Source organism: Odontomachus brunneus, unplaced genomic scaffold (genome assembly GCF_010583005.1).
Source record: "Odontomachus brunneus isolate Ranch 3 - 2012 unplaced genomic scaffold, Obru_v1 Obru_scaffold_019, whole genome shotgun sequence".
Lineage (NCBI taxonomy): Eukaryota > Metazoa > Arthropoda > Insecta > Hymenoptera > Formicidae > Odontomachus > Odontomachus brunneus.
Genome location: NW_022639469.1, coordinates 1,876,535 through 1,895,116, shown reverse-complemented (window position 1 = coordinate 1,895,116; position 18,582 = coordinate 1,876,535). Strand labels below are relative to the sequence as shown.

The 18,582-nt window shown below is 39.6% G+C and overlaps 1 protein-coding gene and 1 long non-coding RNA gene across 4 annotated transcripts in view; one reads left to right on the top strand and one right to left on the bottom strand.

The window, feature by feature from the left end:
* Window positions 1-18,582, bottom strand: part of LOC116841978 (long-chain-fatty-acid--CoA ligase 1) — a 26,111-nt gene that overhangs the window by 4,613 nt on the left and 2,916 nt on the right. For 2 of the 3 annotated variants that reach the window (XM_032810585.1, XM_032810586.1), the window contains exons 3-6: window positions 8,930-9,053; window positions 5,705-6,041; window positions 4,385-4,853; window positions 364-654 (exon numbers count right to left, since the gene is read on the bottom strand). In XM_032810585.1, the coding sequence (XP_032666476.1) occupies window positions 364-654; window positions 4,385-4,853; window positions 5,705-6,041; window positions 8,930-9,053 (1,221 nt within the window). Of the gene's footprint in view, window positions 1-363; window positions 655-4,384; window positions 4,854-5,704; window positions 6,042-8,929; window positions 9,054-12,716; window positions 12,987-18,582 lie in introns of those variants that run through there. The other variant, XM_032810587.1, reaches the window with a different exon arrangement.
* On the top strand, window positions 10,542-18,144 carry LOC116841982. Its single transcript, XR_004377644.1, has 2 exons — window positions 10,542-10,845; window positions 14,603-18,144. It is a non-coding gene; the product is annotated as an uncharacterized LOC116841982 (long non-coding RNA).

The window sequence follows — 18,582 nt, the reverse complement described above, 5'->3', positions numbered from 1 at the left end:
CCACGATGAGAGAGAGAGAGAGAGAGAGAGAGAGAGAGAGAGAGAGAGAGATCACACACCGTCATCCCTCCACGCTGTCTACCGATTGATCCTTTGAGACTCTTATCTGCGTATCAGCGCAGTACACTGAGAGAAAAATATAGTTGCCTTTTGCATCAACTATACTCTTTTGTAATTTTAACCATAAAAATAATTAGAAAAACCATTGTTTAGTAAGCGTTATTAGAAAGATGGTCTAATTATTTTTCTGGTTAAAAAAGTATAGTTGACGCCGAAAGCAACTATATTTTTCTCTCAGTGTAGAATCATCTGATCGCGTTACTCGACTTAGCCGTCAATCAGTTATCTGACCCATGTACACACCTGAATAGTGAGCGTTATTGGTGCGCAGCACTCCGTCTGGCCGTAACCTTCGACCACCAGACAGCCCAGGGCGCATCTGGTGAAGGTGAGGACGTTGCCCGCTAACGGCGCGGAGCCTACTAGCATCAGCCTCAGCCTGCCGCCCATCGATTCCTGGATCTTCTTGAACACGATCTTATCCCAAATGCTATTGTTCCTCACTATGCTCTTCTTGACCTCCGTCTCCTTGGCCCGAATGCCCATGTTGAAGATCATCCTCTTTAGGAACGAGCTCTGTAGCTCAGCTTGCACCTGCGAAAACGCAGCGAGTGTTAGCTCTCAGAATAGTATTCATGGACCTTATACTTAAGGTCGTCTTAGGACGATTTCATCTTCAAACGTGAGATCTGTTTTATTAGCTACATCACTCTCAGGACTATATTAATAGTTATTAAACTATATACATCAAAGGCTTTGCAGGTATAAGGTACTCAATTGAAAGAAAGATAAGGTCAATAAGAGCTGTGGATGTAAATAAATTTAAATGAGAAGATGATAAAATGTTTAGCAGTATTAGACGCCAAATATTTTTTCGATCTTATAACATACGCGGTAAATCAAGCTTCCACGCGTCAAACTGACCCTGAATCCTAATTCCTATTATTGTGTAATTCCCGCCTTTAAAATTCTAAAAAAATCGCATTTCTTTTTTATTTCTATTTAAAGTTTCAAGCAACACTGCTAGAAAAATATTTGACGCATGCGTCACTAACATATACTGTCAAATATTATCATCCTCCCATTCAAATTTATTCGCACAATATCCAGCGCACGGCTCTTGTAGACTCTTATAGGTCTTATCATTCTCTTAATAGTTATTACGTGACACTCGTCTTCTCAAATGAGATACTCAGACGTGAATCAAGAGTTAGATGAGAATGTTTTTCATCATGAATCACGCGATTACAGATACGAATGTCACTTAAATCATAATTCAACTGGAAAAACTGGATCTAAACTCTAAATAGAAATCTGAACATCTTACATCAGACAAGTCTCAGGTGGCAACTATCAATACGAGTTTCAGTCTCGGAGTTTGGAGTTTCGCATCGCGAGCAGCGAGTTTCCGAGCTGTCGTATTCGCGAAAAAATGTCGAATCGACGACGAGCGCAGGATGCGTGGGTGGGTGAGTAGGTGGTAGCACGCGGCACGAGCGAAAATACGCGAAAAGTAATTCAATGGTGTATACGCGAGCGCGTCGTCACGTTGCGCGTGATCGAACCACGCGCCTCATTCAGATGGACTTCAGGGTTACGTCGTCGGGTCGTCGTCGGCTGCTGTGCTGTCGCATCTGTCTCTTCTCTCCTACGTGCTCGACACGGCGCGGCATTGGCACGTTGCGCGATATTGCGCAGTCGGAGGGAAAATTCGCGCGCGCTAATTGAGCATCGCAGGTGCGCGGCAATGCGCGAATCTTATGAAAGGAGTATCCGCGTTTACAACGCCGGGAGATTACGCGGAACGCCATCGTCGCGTCGTAAAAATATTGGGCGGTGTCCAGCTGTAACCTTCGCTTGACAATGGGTCGCGCGCAGTAATTTCCGGTTACTTGCGAACGCAAGCATCGTGGAAACTGTTTGACAAATTACCTCGATGTTAACGGTCGAGAAAGAGAAAGAGGAAAAGGAAGAGCGCGACCGCCAAAAGAGATCGTCGCGCAAAAATGTCTCAGCACTTTTGTGAGCTTTGTAACGAGAGATCGTCCATTTGATAGGTGAAGACATTTGTTCGTGTCCGTCGTGACTATATAACCGTCTTTTATTGATTATGCGGGGTAAATGGTGACTTCTTCCGGGCTAACATTGTTTAGAAATCCGAATTACATGTTGTGTTTAGGATCATGCAACTCGTGGTATTTATCGCCACGATGTGTGGGATGAACTGTTATTGCGCGAATGAAATTACGGTTATCTAAACAAAGATGATCCACCAACAGATTCCGGGGATGTGTTTAAGGAGGGGGAAGGAAGAGATAGGCTGAGATCATTGAAGGTGGAATATATGTCACGCAAGTCCAGCGGACCGACTGAGTGCAAACTAAAAATAAATGGCAAACCAGGCGCGGACAACGTCGATAAACCACTCGAAATAAACACCACGCTGACAAATAGGCATGCGAGCGCGTAACGCTCGAACTAAATGCGCGATGATTCGTAGACCGATCGTCGAACGAAAACTACCGTGTAGAATTAATGTAGAACGATGCGCAAACGGAACAACCGTGCGAGGAAAACCGGAAAACATCGCGAAACAGACATTTCGCAAAGAGACAACAATTTCATAAGTTATAATAAATATACAATAACTGATGATGCAAATAATAAATGCAGGGTGAGTCTGATGCAATTCGCATATGCGCTCATATGCATATGTAAAACCCGTCAAACTGAACACAACAGTCTCCTACAATTTTACAAATAACGACGTAGACTTCTGAGTTATTAATTAACGAAGATTGACAAAATGAAATTACGTACAATCGCGTTTGCCAATTTTCTTTATTTAATAATTAAAATATCTGTGCGTGGTTATTTGGAAAATGGTACAAGATCTTTTTTTGTTTCGTTCACTCACTTTCTCCCTATAAATGGCGGACGGTGTCCTAACTCTGACCAGAGGAAGTCTTGTCAGGACAGTATGCTAATGACGTCTGTCATAATTATGAATAATTTTAGATAAATTACAAGAAAAATGTATACAAATTTTACACAAAATTGAATTAATATTGAAATTAATATTGAAATTAATATTGAGATTAATATTGAAATAAAAAATAAGTAAAAAATTAAAGATATCAAATTGCACCTGACGTATAAGCACACAATGAAATATATCGTCACGCTCTGCGCCACATTACGCGCGATCATTCATTAGTCTTCCTTAATCAATAACTCAAATAACTTTTGCGTAGTTGTTTGCAAAAGCAAAAGATAGAGAGCTCTCGTGTTCAATTTGACGAGTTCTACCTGCGAGTACATGTGACGAGTGGATGTGCGAGTTGCGTTAGATACTCTGTATTTATATAAATATATACACAGTATATATACAGTATATATATATATATATATATACTTATTATATATATAATAGAATGTAGATAATTAATATATAATAACTAATAGAAATTTCCTGAACAAATTTTCTGAAAGTAATTTTTAAAATATTCGTTTTATTAAAACTAATATTTTATTAAATAAATAAAAAATTTTCGCTTTACAACATACTAGTCTATTGATCATTGCGAAAGAAGTTCAATTGCATTTCGTAAAACAAAAACCTCATCATGTTCTCGATCTTGATTTTCTTCGAAAATGTCGAAACATGATCTCTCTAGGCGGCTATTTCGTTTAGCGACAACTAGTCTTTTGCAACTTCTCGTCGTTACTTAGTGGTAACGATAAACAACTAACAATGTTTGTCTTTTATGAATGTTGACATCGCTAACGAGACGCTTTGAACGATAACGTATCGACAATATTTTTAGAAGATGCTATAAAATTATATAAATCAGTCAAGTAAGAAATTGCAAAAGAGGAGAGTTTATTTGAAATATTTGTGTAATGTTTGAGTGCAATTTGATATCTTTAATTTTTTATTTATTTTTTAATTTAATTTTGTGTAAAATTGGTATACATTTTTCTTGTAATTTATTCATAATTATGACAGACGTCATAAGCATATTGTACTGACTAGACTTCCTCTGGTCAGAATTAGGACACCGTCCGCCATTTGTAGGGAAAAAGTGAATGAACGAGAGAGAAGCTGCAACATGCTTAGTTATTTCAGTCTTAGAACTTCTCTTTCGCTTCTACCAGAGTTTTCCTCACTCCCACTCACGTTACTCCCCAAAAATGGCGGACAGGATGCGGATTAATCAAAGATTATCATGCTTTGATCACCAGCACGACTAGAGAAACTCTACTATCAACAGTTGTCAGAAGACAGCTTGTTTTGTATGTGCAAAATAGGCGGCTCACTTACCTTGTCGTATATCCGATTTAGCAACCTAGGCACAGCGGGCATCACGGTGGGCCTGAGGGCTTTCATGTCCTCGGAGAGCCTCTTGATGTCGCCGCAGTAGAAGCCGACGGAACCGCCGACCATGTACACGGCGTTCTCACAGCTGCGCTCCAGCATGTGCGCCAACGGCAGAAAGCTGATCATCGTATCCTTGGACGTGACCCTATGATCACCCAGCTGCATCAGCACCGCGCACATGGCAGCCATGACGTTTTGGTGCGTCAGCATCACGCCTTTCGGGTTGCCGGTAGTGCCGGATGTGTAGCATATCGTGCAGAGGTCCGACGCTTCCGGCGGCATTTCCGGGTGATTCTTCTGCGCGCCCAAACGTTCGATGTCATCGAACTTGTACAGCTCGACGCCGCGGTTCTTCGCCCGCTGGTTCGTCGCCGGCCGCGTCTCCTTCACGACCACTAGCTTCCGTAAACACCTGTCGAGGTTGAGAAACAATGATGGACGGAACGACGGGAGGTTCTTCTTCTAAGAGAGAGAAGGGAAGAGACCCGCAAAAACGGGACCCGTTCTTGGCAGCGTTACAAATTAACGTTCTCGATGCATCACTCTTTCGTGTTTGCGATGTTCTCCGGCGAAGCAGCCGGCGGCGGCGGGGTGTTTGTTCTCGGGCAACTGATGCTTCGAACGAAAGTGATTGCATCTGGTTCTGATAGACTCTAAATCCGTCGAAGGATTCGTGTCAGAGTAAAAAATGACGCGGATACACCGGCACAGATACTCTCAGCGCATATCTGCGAGCGTGCGGAGACGTTTCGCGAGACGTTCTCCTCTGAACGTTGTTGCGCACGAGCGTAAAATTATCACACCTCCCTCGTCCACCACTTAAGGAGAAGTTTACCTCAATAATCTAAGAATATACACTTGTGCATAAATTATCGCACGATCGATTTAACTTGGCTAAATTGTAGGCGCGATCTCTTCCCTTCAGTGCGACACGCTGTATTAAGTCCAGCTTAATATTTGAACGGTCGTAACTCTGTCAATAATCGATAACACCGATATAACAGACCTCGCGTTTGTGTGACAACGCCGAGTGAATGCGTTTCATGAGAGTATGTGTCGATTGTTACCGCGGAGAACGTCGGAAATCGCGCGTCCGGGGGCAAACGAGCCGTATAGGAGGATGTCTGAGAATCAACAAATCGATAGTTACGAGGTTACGCGGAAGAATTCATCGTAAAATTTACGCGTAGCTGGATAAAGCCAGCGCATCCGGGACACCGGATTAATGTATCACGAGAGTGTTAGATCGTCGTAGCTACATACCTCGGCGCTTTGTCGAGGAGTAAATTGCACTTTTGGTCGTCCTCGCACACCACCACGTTGATATCGGCTTGGTTGATGATATACGCGCAGGCGTCCGGGCCCAAGGTGTCGTACAATGGCACCACCACGAGAGAATACGTGTAGCATGCTTGCTCGGTGAGAATCCACTCGGGACAGTTCTGACTGTACAGGCCTATGAGGGTTTGCGTGCCAGGGACTAACCCCAAGGATACTAGGCCGGAACCGAAATTCTTCGCCCTGAGCAGCGTCTCGTTGTAATGAAGCCATTGGTAGGGTTTGTTGGGCCCATCTCGCCACCCAAGACAGGGACCATTATCTGCAAACCGAAGTCATTCGTATTAACCCGTTCGATATTGGAGAGAGGGGTGAGATCGATTCGAGGCGGGTGTCTTTAGTATCGATGAAGAGAAATGTACAGTCTGCTGATTAAAACTTGCAACACATTTCATCGACGAGTCTTACAACGCATTCCGTATCCAATGGGATACGGAACTATATTTTCTGCACAGAAAAGATGATCCCATCAGTACAATTGAATTTTCTGTTACCTGACAAGAATAGGGACCAGATAAAAACTCGTTTAGGAACGGAAAGATTCCTGTAGGAGACTTCTCACAAGTAAACCTATCCAAAAGGTACACACCGATTTCTACGAGTAGAAATCTTCGTACTTCTAGAAGTATTACTAGAAGAATTCGTACTTCTAGAAGTACAAAAAATATTTAGGTTATATTTTTTCATTTTGGCCCACTTTGAGTTTCACGGGCAGTTTATAGCTTCTTAATGTTTGTACTCCTATCATCAACAAGTATAAAAAAATACATAAAATTGAAATACAAGATACAGTTAAATAATTTTAATAAAATCGACATAGCTGAGATACGAATCATTCTAAATCTCTTTAGCCGAGATTCCAACCAGAATATTGAAATCTGTGCTAAATTAGTCAAAAATGGTTCGAATCTCGACCAAATCAAGAAATTATTGATATAAATAATTTTTTTCAACTTTTTACATGTTTTATTTAAACATCTTATTATTTATACAAATAATTTTACATATTTGACTTTATATTTATAATCAGCAAACTAAAAACGCCTATATCTTGTATTCAATTTTATTTCTTATACATTTTTGTTGCACTTGATGATAAGAGTGAGAACATTAAAAAGCTATAAATTGCTCGTGAAATACAAAGTGAACCAAAATGAAAAAATATGACCTAAATATTTTTTATACTTTTACATTTGTGCCAAATTAAAAAGAAATCGGAGTGTAACTTTTAGGTAGGTTTACTTGTTAGTCAATTGTTCTCAGTTTTGTTTTGATACAATCAAGTAAGCAAAACTAAGCTGGATGCTCGAAAGAATGTTTTCATTCTGGCCTCTATTCGGTTGCACAAATTGATATTTTTTTCCGTATGAGAATCGCGGGGATCACTTAGCTAAATATACCGCAACACAATAAAGTTTCATCTTTCGTCCGTACATACAAAAGGCTTGTAGAAACCATAGTACTCTGGAATTGGCACACTGGCCTTCTTTGCTGCTTGTCCATACATGTTTGAGCGGAACTCTCAAGCCTGACTTACAACGTGCTCTTTGCTTCGTCTTTCTTTCTTTTTATCTTTTTCCAAATTAAATCTTAAGCTAGAAATAGAGAACAAGAAGTGGAAAGTAAAGAGTAAATTGTAGATCAGGTTTTAGTGTTATGGGGCACAATCAAAACCTACGGGTCTCTCAACCACAGTATCCGTTCTGCAGATCGCGACAGAGAGAACAGCGATATTTTTTCTGTTAAGAAAGCTACATATGAGGATACACTAATTGAACATTATGTATCACGAAAACTATATGCTATGAAAAGATCAGTATGCTGTATAGATCAGTACATAATGTAGCAATTTTTAATACAATATCTATTTAACTTGAATTTGCATATATTTTTGCTAACCATAGAAGTGGTTACAGCAAATTGTGTTCTTTGTATTAAAAAAAAATTCTCCTATTAAATACAATATACGTTACGAGACACATTGAGGAAAAGTGTTGCAAACTTTAATCAGCCGACTGTATGTGCAATATTGGGTCGGTTAAAAAATTGGGTTCGACTTTTCAGTCGAATTAGATTCGTGAACACGTCAAACGGAAACAAGTGACTCGTCAATCAAGTAATGACGGTTACATTTATTGGAAATCTTGACGAACTCTCTGACGAATTTTCTGACCTAATAGAATACTTTGTCACACAAAAGGACTGTGAAGCGGCTCGCGACTACGAGGTTCTATTTTACGCCATATAGCGCGAAGCGGATAAAATCTGGAGAATTTAATGAATTAATTAAGCGAGCCTTCTCTCCGCGGCGACGTAACATTGTAACGAATCTCCACATCGACGTAGAACGGCAAACGAGGCCATGTGCCGGGTGACCAGCGGCGATCTCATCGTACGACCGTCGGGCGAACGTGACTCCCAGCGTGATTATCGATTATCTTTGAACGCGTCATTGTCGTCGTCGTTGCCGTTTCCGTAAAATATGAGCCTCGCGTAGAGCCGCGACAGGTGTCGGTTGTGCGGGCGTGCTTCATGCGCGCCCTGAGGCAAAAATAAGAGATGTACACGTACTGAAAATAGCTGCCAACCTTCGACGCAAAGGTCGTCGAATCGGCGGACGCGTGGGGGCGAATATCGCCGTCGATAATTCGCGTCGTTAAGCCACGCTCGCGCTTGTTAAGAAGCTGCTCGTGTACCGCTTGTTTACTGCTTTATAGCGTGACTGTGCCGCGCTTGCCAAACGAGCCGCTAAATCAACGTACGCAACTGAAGCGCTTTACCTTCCCACAGGCCGTATCTTAAATTCATATCTAGACAGGTGCGAATCGCGCGCTGGAAAGTTGCGGAAGAGAAAATTTCGCAATACGAATCTTTCTAATGTTCGTTACTCTTCGTTTGTTTTCTTTTATTGTTTTCTTAATTTCGACCTGGAACGAGTTTTTTTTTCCAAGTGTACGACTTCACGTCGGCATGTCTTCGCGTAACTATAAATATTAATTGAAGTTAACTGTGGCGCGGCGACTGAGCAATCGCCGAGCGATCGATCGGGAGCTCGGCTAACCTCGATTAACGCTCGCGGAAACAGCTCCGATCTACGGCTAATAGCTCCATCTTTTTTTCTTTTTTTTTTGCTAAATAATGAGCGCTTACTGGATTCCTTGGCGCCGCGACGGAAGCCGTCGTAAAGCGTGCGCGTATCCTCGTTGAGGAAGCTGACGAACTTGCCCTCCTTGCTGTCCTTATAGAACCTCGATACCCGGATGAGATCGTCGCCCTATGAACACAGTGGAAACGGAAACTTGAAAAGAAGGAAACGAAACACGAGTCTTTCTCTCTCACACGCACACAATTAAAACTGTGCCTATACTATTATCTTATAATTATTTTTCTATGACACTTTATTAATGCGGCATATGCGTTTTTCTCTTATGTACTTTTTCTCTTTTGCATTTGAATTTTTCCATTTCTTTTCTTTTCCATTTTCTTATTAAATATACTATTTCCTATGAAATAATTATCAATTATTATAGTAATATTTTTCTTATCTTCATGAAATAATTGCGTTTTCACGAAATAATTACTATTTTTTATTGTAAAATCTTACACTTATTACTATCACTATTTATTATTATAAAATTTTACATAATTTTGATATAACTAATATATTACTAACAAGTAATACAAATACTATATTACAAACCTACCCAAAAGGTGGTATAATCTAATTTCTTTCTAATTTGGTACACGTAGAAATATAAAAAAAATATTTAGGTCAAAAAATATTTTTTCATTTTGGCTCACTTTAAATTTCACGGACAGTTTATAGCTTTTTAATGTTCTCACTCCTATCATCAACAAGTACAACAAAAATGCATAAGAAATAAAATTGAATACAAGATATAGTTAAATAATTTTAATAAAATCGGCATAGCTGAAACACGAATTATTCTAAATTTTTTTAGTCGAAATTTCAACCAAAATATTTTTAATCTGTGCTAAATTAGTCAAAAATGTTTTGAATCTCGGCCAGACCGAAAAATCCGGCAATTTTAATTTAAATTTTAACAAAATCAACATAGCTGAGATGCACGAATCTTGCTAAATTTTTTTAGCCGAGATTCCAACCGAAATATTTTAAATCTGTGCTAAATTAGTCAAAAATGGTTCAAATCTCGACCAAACTGAGAAATTATTTGTATAAATAATTTTTTTCAACTTCTTAATGTTTCTTACATTTAAACATTTTATTATTTATACAAATAATTTTACACATTTGACTTCATATTCATAATCATGACATAATTCACGACTTCATAATCAGTGAATTGCCCGTGAAACTCAAAGTGGGCCAGAATGGAAAATATGACCTAAATATTTTTTGTACTTCTATATTTGTACCAAATTAAAGAAAAATCGGAGTGTACCTTTTGGACAGGTTTACTTGGAAGTATATACTAATGCGCGAACTCAAGTATTCCAACATGCTACAAAATACTCTCATTTTTAGAGGATGTAAACCCCAGGATATTTTTAATAAACTCTATCTAATCTATTTTATACTACTCCATTCTATTCTATTCTACTCTCTCTCTCTCTCTCTCTCTCTCTTTCTCTCTTCGCCTGCCGCCACATGAGGTCCAGCATGTAGTTCGTCAGCGAATTACGTAAACGCGCGCGCGGCAAGTGCAACGTTAAATTTAGCCGGGCAACGCGGACTTCGCGTATCGACGCGGAGCAGCTGATTACGCGCGCGGATCGCGAGGCAGGCGCGAAGGTGCGGGCGAAGGGCGCGCGGCGCAGCTGAAGGGAAACGCAGTTACGTGCGTGTCGTGGTGCGTATACACTCGCCTGTGCGAATATATCGATCTCGCTACCGACCGACGCACGTTCTTCTTTCGGCCCGGACGTCGAGCGCGCGCCACGTCCAACTAACCCAACCACCCACGTTCTCGATGCAATCGCCGGCGAAATCACGAGCCGTGTACACCGAGATCAACTGAGGCAACGGACGTGTACCTTCTGACATTATCGTGACGGTGTTCTTTTTGCTGATTGATGCAAAGAAGGTAAAGTGAAAACATTAATTCCCGGACGTCTGCCAAACGCTGAACATTCGTATTTCGTTTTGGACTTTAAATACGAACATTTAAGCTTTCAACATTCTCACAGACTCTAAGATAACATTGAATGTACGCGTATATTCTGAATATGCGCGTATGTATTTCTTTGCTGAAAGTTAAAATGCGTGGATTCAAATACTAACGTTCATTTTACCAAAGTAAGTCCATATTTGAAAACCGAATAAGAATGTCCAGGATTAGACACGTCGTGTCCGGGCATTGGTGCTTTCATCTTAACGTCATAGACATTTCATCTTAACGTCATAGTCGGAATCGGAAGAAATGGATTTTTCGAGAACTTGCGACGGTGGTGAGAAACAACGGCTATTATTATTTTCAAGATTAAATTTTAAAAATTAATTGATATTATATCAGGAGATACATATGGTGAAATTAGAAAAGACATTATTTTCCTTCCAATTTAATAAATTCTTTCTCTAACGTAATAAATTTTATTACACTTATTGGAAAAAAGGTGATATCTCTTTTAATCTCATCACAAGACTCATCTCCCTATAATATAAATTAATGTTTCGAGAATATAATCTCCAATATATTATAATAGTGAAATTGAAAGAGATTTGAGAAATTCTGAAAATTTTACGAAATATTCTATATATTCGCTGTTTAAATTGAAGAGAACTTTGCCTCTGGCGGAATTCAACGTAATTTTCGATCTGGTTCCGAAAAATTTCACGAGGAAATTTCATAAAAAGTTATGTGCACCGTAGTGCGTGAAAAAAAAAAAACTTTCTCGCGTGTCGATCCACTGCCGCACGTGTGTGAGTTACGCTATACGTTTCAATTATTACAATATTCCTCGATGACCCGCACTTTTATAACGTCCAACAGTCACGAGAGATGCTTCGATTCAAAGTTGCACGCGTAAACGTGAAATATGTAACTCGCGGTCATTCGTCGCTTTCAAATAGTATACCAAGTGCGATATGAGTTATAAAAACGAATGTGACACACTATTAAACGCATATTGAAAAATTCCGCGCACAATTTACAATTTCTTGCGTCTTGAGACTTTCTCAAATTTAATTAAAGTTCGAGCGCAACCACGGGTTACAAAAAAAAAAAGAAAAAAAAATACAGAAATAATTCGAATTTAAAATATGCATATGCCTATTTCACGTCTCCCTCCAGCGTTTAGTCGCAGCGCTTATTCTGTCGCCAATATTTCGGCAAAGGGGAGACGCGACAGAAGATAATCCAACTAATCTAGATCCGACCACATTCGGAGATTAAACGTTCGATCTCGCCGAAATGAACGGGAATTTTAGTGTGATAGAACAGTACAATCCATTTGTTTAGAATCCGTCTAAAAAAAAAATATATATATATATATATATATATATATAGATTCGAACTTTTATGAGAGTAATATTCTGGAGTTTTCAAAAAAAGGAGATCAACCCACCCCAGTTTCTTCGCGCGAAATCCTGTTCAGCTCCTTTCAATTCATCTCGAAGAGATCATCCGCTCTTTATGGAAAACTCATCGAGATTCTCCAGATCTGTTCGGTGGAGCCGCGATATCTAGAGCTTCTCGCGCTCCAAACGAGATACATGCTCGAGCATATTTTTTGAGGAAGACTGAGGAGAGAGGAAAATCATACGAAAATATAAAAAGCGCAACTAAGAGGAACGGACTCGGTGTGTCTCGCGAGTGTCCGCTCGAGGGCTTTACGCAAGCCTTGATTCTCGCGATTCGCGCCGGACGAGTCGAGGCTGCGAGAGTCGCAGCGCTTGAATCGCAGCGGGAGCGTCTCGAAGACGAAGACGAGGAAGGGAAACTATTTTTCTGTGCACCTTGACTGTGTCGGACTGGTCGTTGAGATCTATCGGCGGACGAATCGGCTCGTGGAAGAAGCAGCTCGACGACATGCTGCACGCACGTAACACGAACACTCAACGGCCGCGCCACACGCCGTCGTCGACGGCTTCTCGGACTCGAACTTCTCTCGTCAAGGGACTCTTCGCGCGTAACTCCGTAAACCAGCAAGGTGTGTGTTCACGTTAGGTAAGATGGACCACAGATCGGACTATCCGGACCAACACGCTCGCGGCCACTGAATTTTGGCCGCGCCACAGCTTGCGGCCGAGCTTTCGGCCAGAGCTTTTGGCTCGCGGCGCGGGTGTCACGCGGACGACGGTGTGCCGTCGTAGGCGTTCGCCGTTGCTTTTCGCGATGCCCCCAACAGAGAGGGAGAAAGATAGATAGATAGAAAAAGAGAGAGAGAGATGGGAAGGTGGCAGAGACGAGATGCACGTTGTCAATATCGCTCATGCTCATCCCGAGTATGTAACATCCGGATAATCGATCCAGATACCATAATTAGGTGTCCGGGATGGAATGCTTGAAATTTTGGGAAACCAGTCGCTCGGATGCATGCATCGTCAAGCGTGATTAAAACAGGAAATACTTGGTAGCTTGGTAGTCTGAATATCAAAGTATACTGAATTGTACACAAATGAATATTCATTTAATATCGGCATATTTATCGATACAGAAATTTTGTTGAATATTAAACGGATTATCGATTATTTGAATTATCGAGCTGGATTTTTTGTCAGAGCCGTGTTCAGTAGAAAAGCGCAAATTACTCAAATGATAACAATAAAAATAATAATAATATTTTCATATTTATTCCTTAAATTTCTTAGAGTGAAATTTTAATCGAAAAGTAAAGCGACAGCCGAGTTACTCGAATTCGAGTTATTTTTCACTCCTGCAGAGTAAATTCTTCATTCTGAAATGTGAATATTTTTACTCGAAATTGTGAAGAGTAAATCTGATGCATTCTATTGCCGGGAAAACACATTCATTCCAATCGATTAAAACATCTGTTCATATGAGGTCAAAAACCGCTCTAATCTAGAGTGAAACATACACTTACTACGGTTCCCAGTAGTAGTACTCTTTCACTATCGCCTCGAGTAAAAATACTGTTAATTTAAAAAAAAATTAGAGAGTAGAGTCTCGTTTAAAACGAGTGAAGAGTGAAAATATCGCCACTCAAAATCGCAAAAGTAAATGTTTCACTCAAGCTTGAAGTGGATTCTGATTCCACTTCCTTAAAGTGAATCAGTAAAAACGTTTCAAATTGATTCAGTACAAAGAGTATTTCACTGACTATCAGTGTATCATCACTGTTTGTGTTTGCAATCACAACAGTTTGCATGAATAATGGTAACAGTCGCTACTATATTAGCTGATTCTCTTAGCGATATTTTACTTACTGCAGTAGCGCTATGCTTACAATTAAACCGCCAGTTATAAGTATAGCATTTCAGTGAAGAATATACTGATTGTACTTTAGGGAGCATATGAACGAATGCTTCAATCGATTAAAATGAATATGTTCCTGTAACGATGAAGTGCATTAAACTCACTATTTCTTCAATTTCGAGCAAGAATAGTCCCTCGAGCATTCAGAGGAGAAAATTTACTTCGTATGAGTGAAAAATCACTCGAGTAAATTCGAATGACTCGGTAGTTGACTACTTTTGGAGTAAAATTTCACTGCAAGATATTTGGAGAGTAAATTTTCGACGCTTCTTTTTGATATTAAATATCAACAAGAGAAATCAGGGAAATCTGTTTTTTTCTCATTTTATTACACATTGCTGTTCGAGTTCGAACCAAGGAATTTATCGTTCATATAGAAATACGTCCTTATCACTCTTGACTTTAGATAACTAGCGAAGAACTTGAGACAGAAAAATGGAACTGCGTAAAATCGTGGCACGAGTGTATCCTGTTCATGCTGACAACACAAATGCGGCATCGACATCGTCTCGCCTCGCCACGAAAGAGCAAGGCCCATCCTCCGCAAAGATCCTCGACTGCGTTTAAATATAGTGCGTATGCCGGTGAAGCAGGCGGTCCTCGACGCCGAGGAGTTTGGACGGTCGCCAGCGAGGTGGCCGATCGACGGCGAGTTCTCCTCTTTGTGGCGCTTCCTCTGTTTCAACATCCCGTTCTTCATCATACTTTTTTGCGTAGGGGGTAACCTCTAAAATATGAGGGAGCCGCTCTGTCATTACATTACGTTTTACGACGCACCGGCCGCGAAACGTGGAACCGGACGCGTAAGTTCATGGATGTTTTATGGATCATCGACCGTCCTAACGTGAAGCTAGATCAGAAATCTGAACCGAGAACTATACACAAGTGATGAGAGAGAGAGAGAGAAAGAGGGGAAAAAAAGAGAACAAAGCGATTATATGTTCTGATTCTGTCGGAACAGAACGTATATTCCTCTTGGAAGGATTATAGCAGCTGAAGATTTGTTTTAAGAAACAACTCGACTAAAGTCCGTATTAATAGCTGTCACTTGTAATGTGAGATACTCAGATTTTTATTAAGAATTAGATTAAAATTTTTCAGTTGAATTACTATATATGTGATATTTACAATCGATATCTACAATCGCGATCCAAATAAAAAGCTCCTAAGTAATAATAGTCGTTACTTGAAACTTGCTTCAGATAGGACACTCAGATTTTAATTTAGAGTTAGATCTGAGTTTCTCAGTTGAATCGCGATTGCAAATGTATTGTCACATATAAAATTCATGGAGGTAAGAAATAACAAAAGGGAGGGTAAAGCTTTTTAGGTAGTGAGGGTAAGTATGCTACGTGATTGGTTAGCTACAGTATGGCGTTTTATATTTTATTGTCGCGCTTTGATATAAACAATATCAATATGGCGCATACTGTTCCCCTCTTGTCTACTAAAACAGGCCAAGGGGAGAATATTCTCTCTCTTGTTATTTCTTATCTCCATGATATCATTTAAATAAAGAAAACGCTCATTTAACTCTAAATTTATATCTGAGTATTTTACGTAGAACAAGTTTCATGTAACGACTATTAATACGAGCCTGAATATATCACTTGAAGCATAACACAATAAATATTAATACGGGTCTATATCTATAATCGCCTATATCATTAATACCCAACACTGGTTTCCAGTGTGTTGACTATTAATACATGCCGAAATGTCACGAAATCAGATAAATATTAATTCAGTAAACCGGAAAGTATACGTCAGAGCCTCGCGAAGTATCACTGGAATATGATGAAATCGAGAATTCAACAAATACAATAACATCGTAATATGTCGTAATGTTCTTGTTTTGAGAACAGTGAGCGCTTTAATGGATGATGTATAGCTTACGAATTTCAACCCTGAATTAATTCTATTCGCAAGAACAATTTTTTCTCTATTCATTATTGATCCTAGTAACATAAAGATGATATCTGATATTTTTCATAATTTTCTAATAAACCATTTTGGAGAAATTAAAATATGGTTTCAGCGAAACAACCCTTTGATATGCTGCATTATTATCAGTGCAAATTATATTCTGCATAATAATAATTTTCTACTTTTCATACATCGTAATAATGCACAAGAATATTCTGTATAGTCCAAATAAATACAATATCAGTAAATTGCGATTATTTATGGAACGGCCAGTGTCGAAGTGGAGAGACGACGAGTGCCGATAGTTTATTAGTTTTTACTGCTACAACCAAGTAATAGGATTAAAATCTCGTCGACGAATCATGCAAGACAGAGTTGTCAATAATTGATGGTTTGGCGGCGAGAAATATCGATTAGTTTGCATCGATTTAAAGTACATGTCGCCTTAGGGCAACGACGATATTAAAGGATTGAAATGGTGACGAATCGTTTAAATGTTGTCTCTCGCGAGTGCGCTGCTCAACAGCGCCGAGGTGTTATTGAACTTTGAATTCGTGTATTTTTTGTGTAATATTATCGGAATTATCAGTGTTAGCGAGATATTCCAAGGTACGGCGAGATGTCCATGAGATATGCCGAACAATTACGCGAGATAAGAGGCAATTGCCGATTGTTTGCGAACGTACGGCGCAAATGTTTACCCGTAAGTCAGTCGTCCAATGAAATAATCAAATCGATATTCGAGTATCATCCTATTAGAATGAAATGACACACAGTCGCCGGAGTCGAAATGTGGCTCAATGTGCGCCAATGAGGCTATCGTGCGATCGGTTACCGCGAACACAAGCCGGTAAATAAATATACCAGTGATTCTAAGGTACGCGAGTATCGAGTTCGCCAAAATCGATACTCTCCCCGTCCCTTGCGACGTCAGTACAAGGGTACGAAGGTAACATAAGGTAAGCTTACATAAACAGATACACGTACACACGCGCAGAATCACCGACATACAGTAGGGGAAGGTCGTCGTGAGGCTAGTGGTCAAGTTAATCTGGAAAAGCTCATTATACCTGTAGACAGGCTTCGAAAATAACTCGAGGCGGAGGTGTTTTAACGTCCCTCTGTTTCGCAAAGAGAGGGATCCGGAGCGTCGCGATGCCCTTTTATTACGTGCATTCCAGTCGCTGTATATTCCTTCCGATGAATGAATATGCGGATAGGCGCGCGCGGACGCGACATAAACTTACCACTACCACCACGGCTAATTCAAGAAGCGCGAGAGACAAAACGCGGGAAACTACGCGACGTTCTAGGACACGGCTTAGTCGTTCGCCCCTGGCAAATTGTACGGCTTCGAATGCCACTTCGACGGGTACGCTGAGAAAAAAATGCTTGAAAATTTATTTGTGGAATGTATAGTTTATTTACGTGCAAGAAAGTTTATTTCAGTCAAATAAAGCTCATTTCTCTATGTAAATACTTTATAACTTCTCTATATGTAAAAAGTAAAATATAATTATATAAAATATAATTTCTCTACGTAAAAATTTCTTTACTTTTGCTCTATGTAAAAACTTTATATCCCACACAAATAAATTTTCAAGTATTTTTTTCTTAGTGTATTTTTACAGCAAACTCGTACGTATACTGAGAGAAAAAATAGATAAAAGATAAAAAATATCTATATTCGTTAGGTACTAATGTTTATTGTACGTAAAAGGACTTCGAACTTCTAACAATGTCGATAATGTACAGGCGACTGTCAAGTTGTCGTGTCAGAAACACTGACATGTTCATATTATTTTTGTCATATACTTCTTGTAAATCAATGTTATATAAATATGTGCCATTTTGATCATATTTAGCGAAAAACACAACCACTCATATACAGAAATCTTTCTGCAAACTTCTCGTATATTTTTAAGCTTCTCCAAATTCAATCGTAAACGTGCAGCAGTGTTCTTTGAAATTTTCTTGAGTGGAGCAAACGCTCCTCATCGCGAAATAAACGATTAATCAATTTTTACTGTGTTATTTTTACCGTGTTGTTGCTGCTTGTGCTCATTGACATCATCAAGTTGTTTATGATATTTCTGTTATTTACATGCATAATCGGCCAGATATGAATAGTTTAATAGCTAATAGGAAATACGCGACTACATCTACGTATATATGAAAAACACGTTGAAATCATCGAATCATTTTACGCCGCGATTCTTGTTCTATAAATTTCTTCGAACAACATAACACAGGCTGTAAACATCATTTACGCGATAACGATAGCGACCTCCATGTGAGACACCTTTTGCAATAGCGTGCAATAAATGAGAGCAAGAATTGATATCTACGAAGAGACAACAATAAAAAAAAAACCTGAAGTACATTTCCATTTCGTCGAGAGAGAGAAATAGAGAGAGAGAGAGAGAGAGAGAGAGAGAGAGAGAGAGAGAGAGAGAGAGA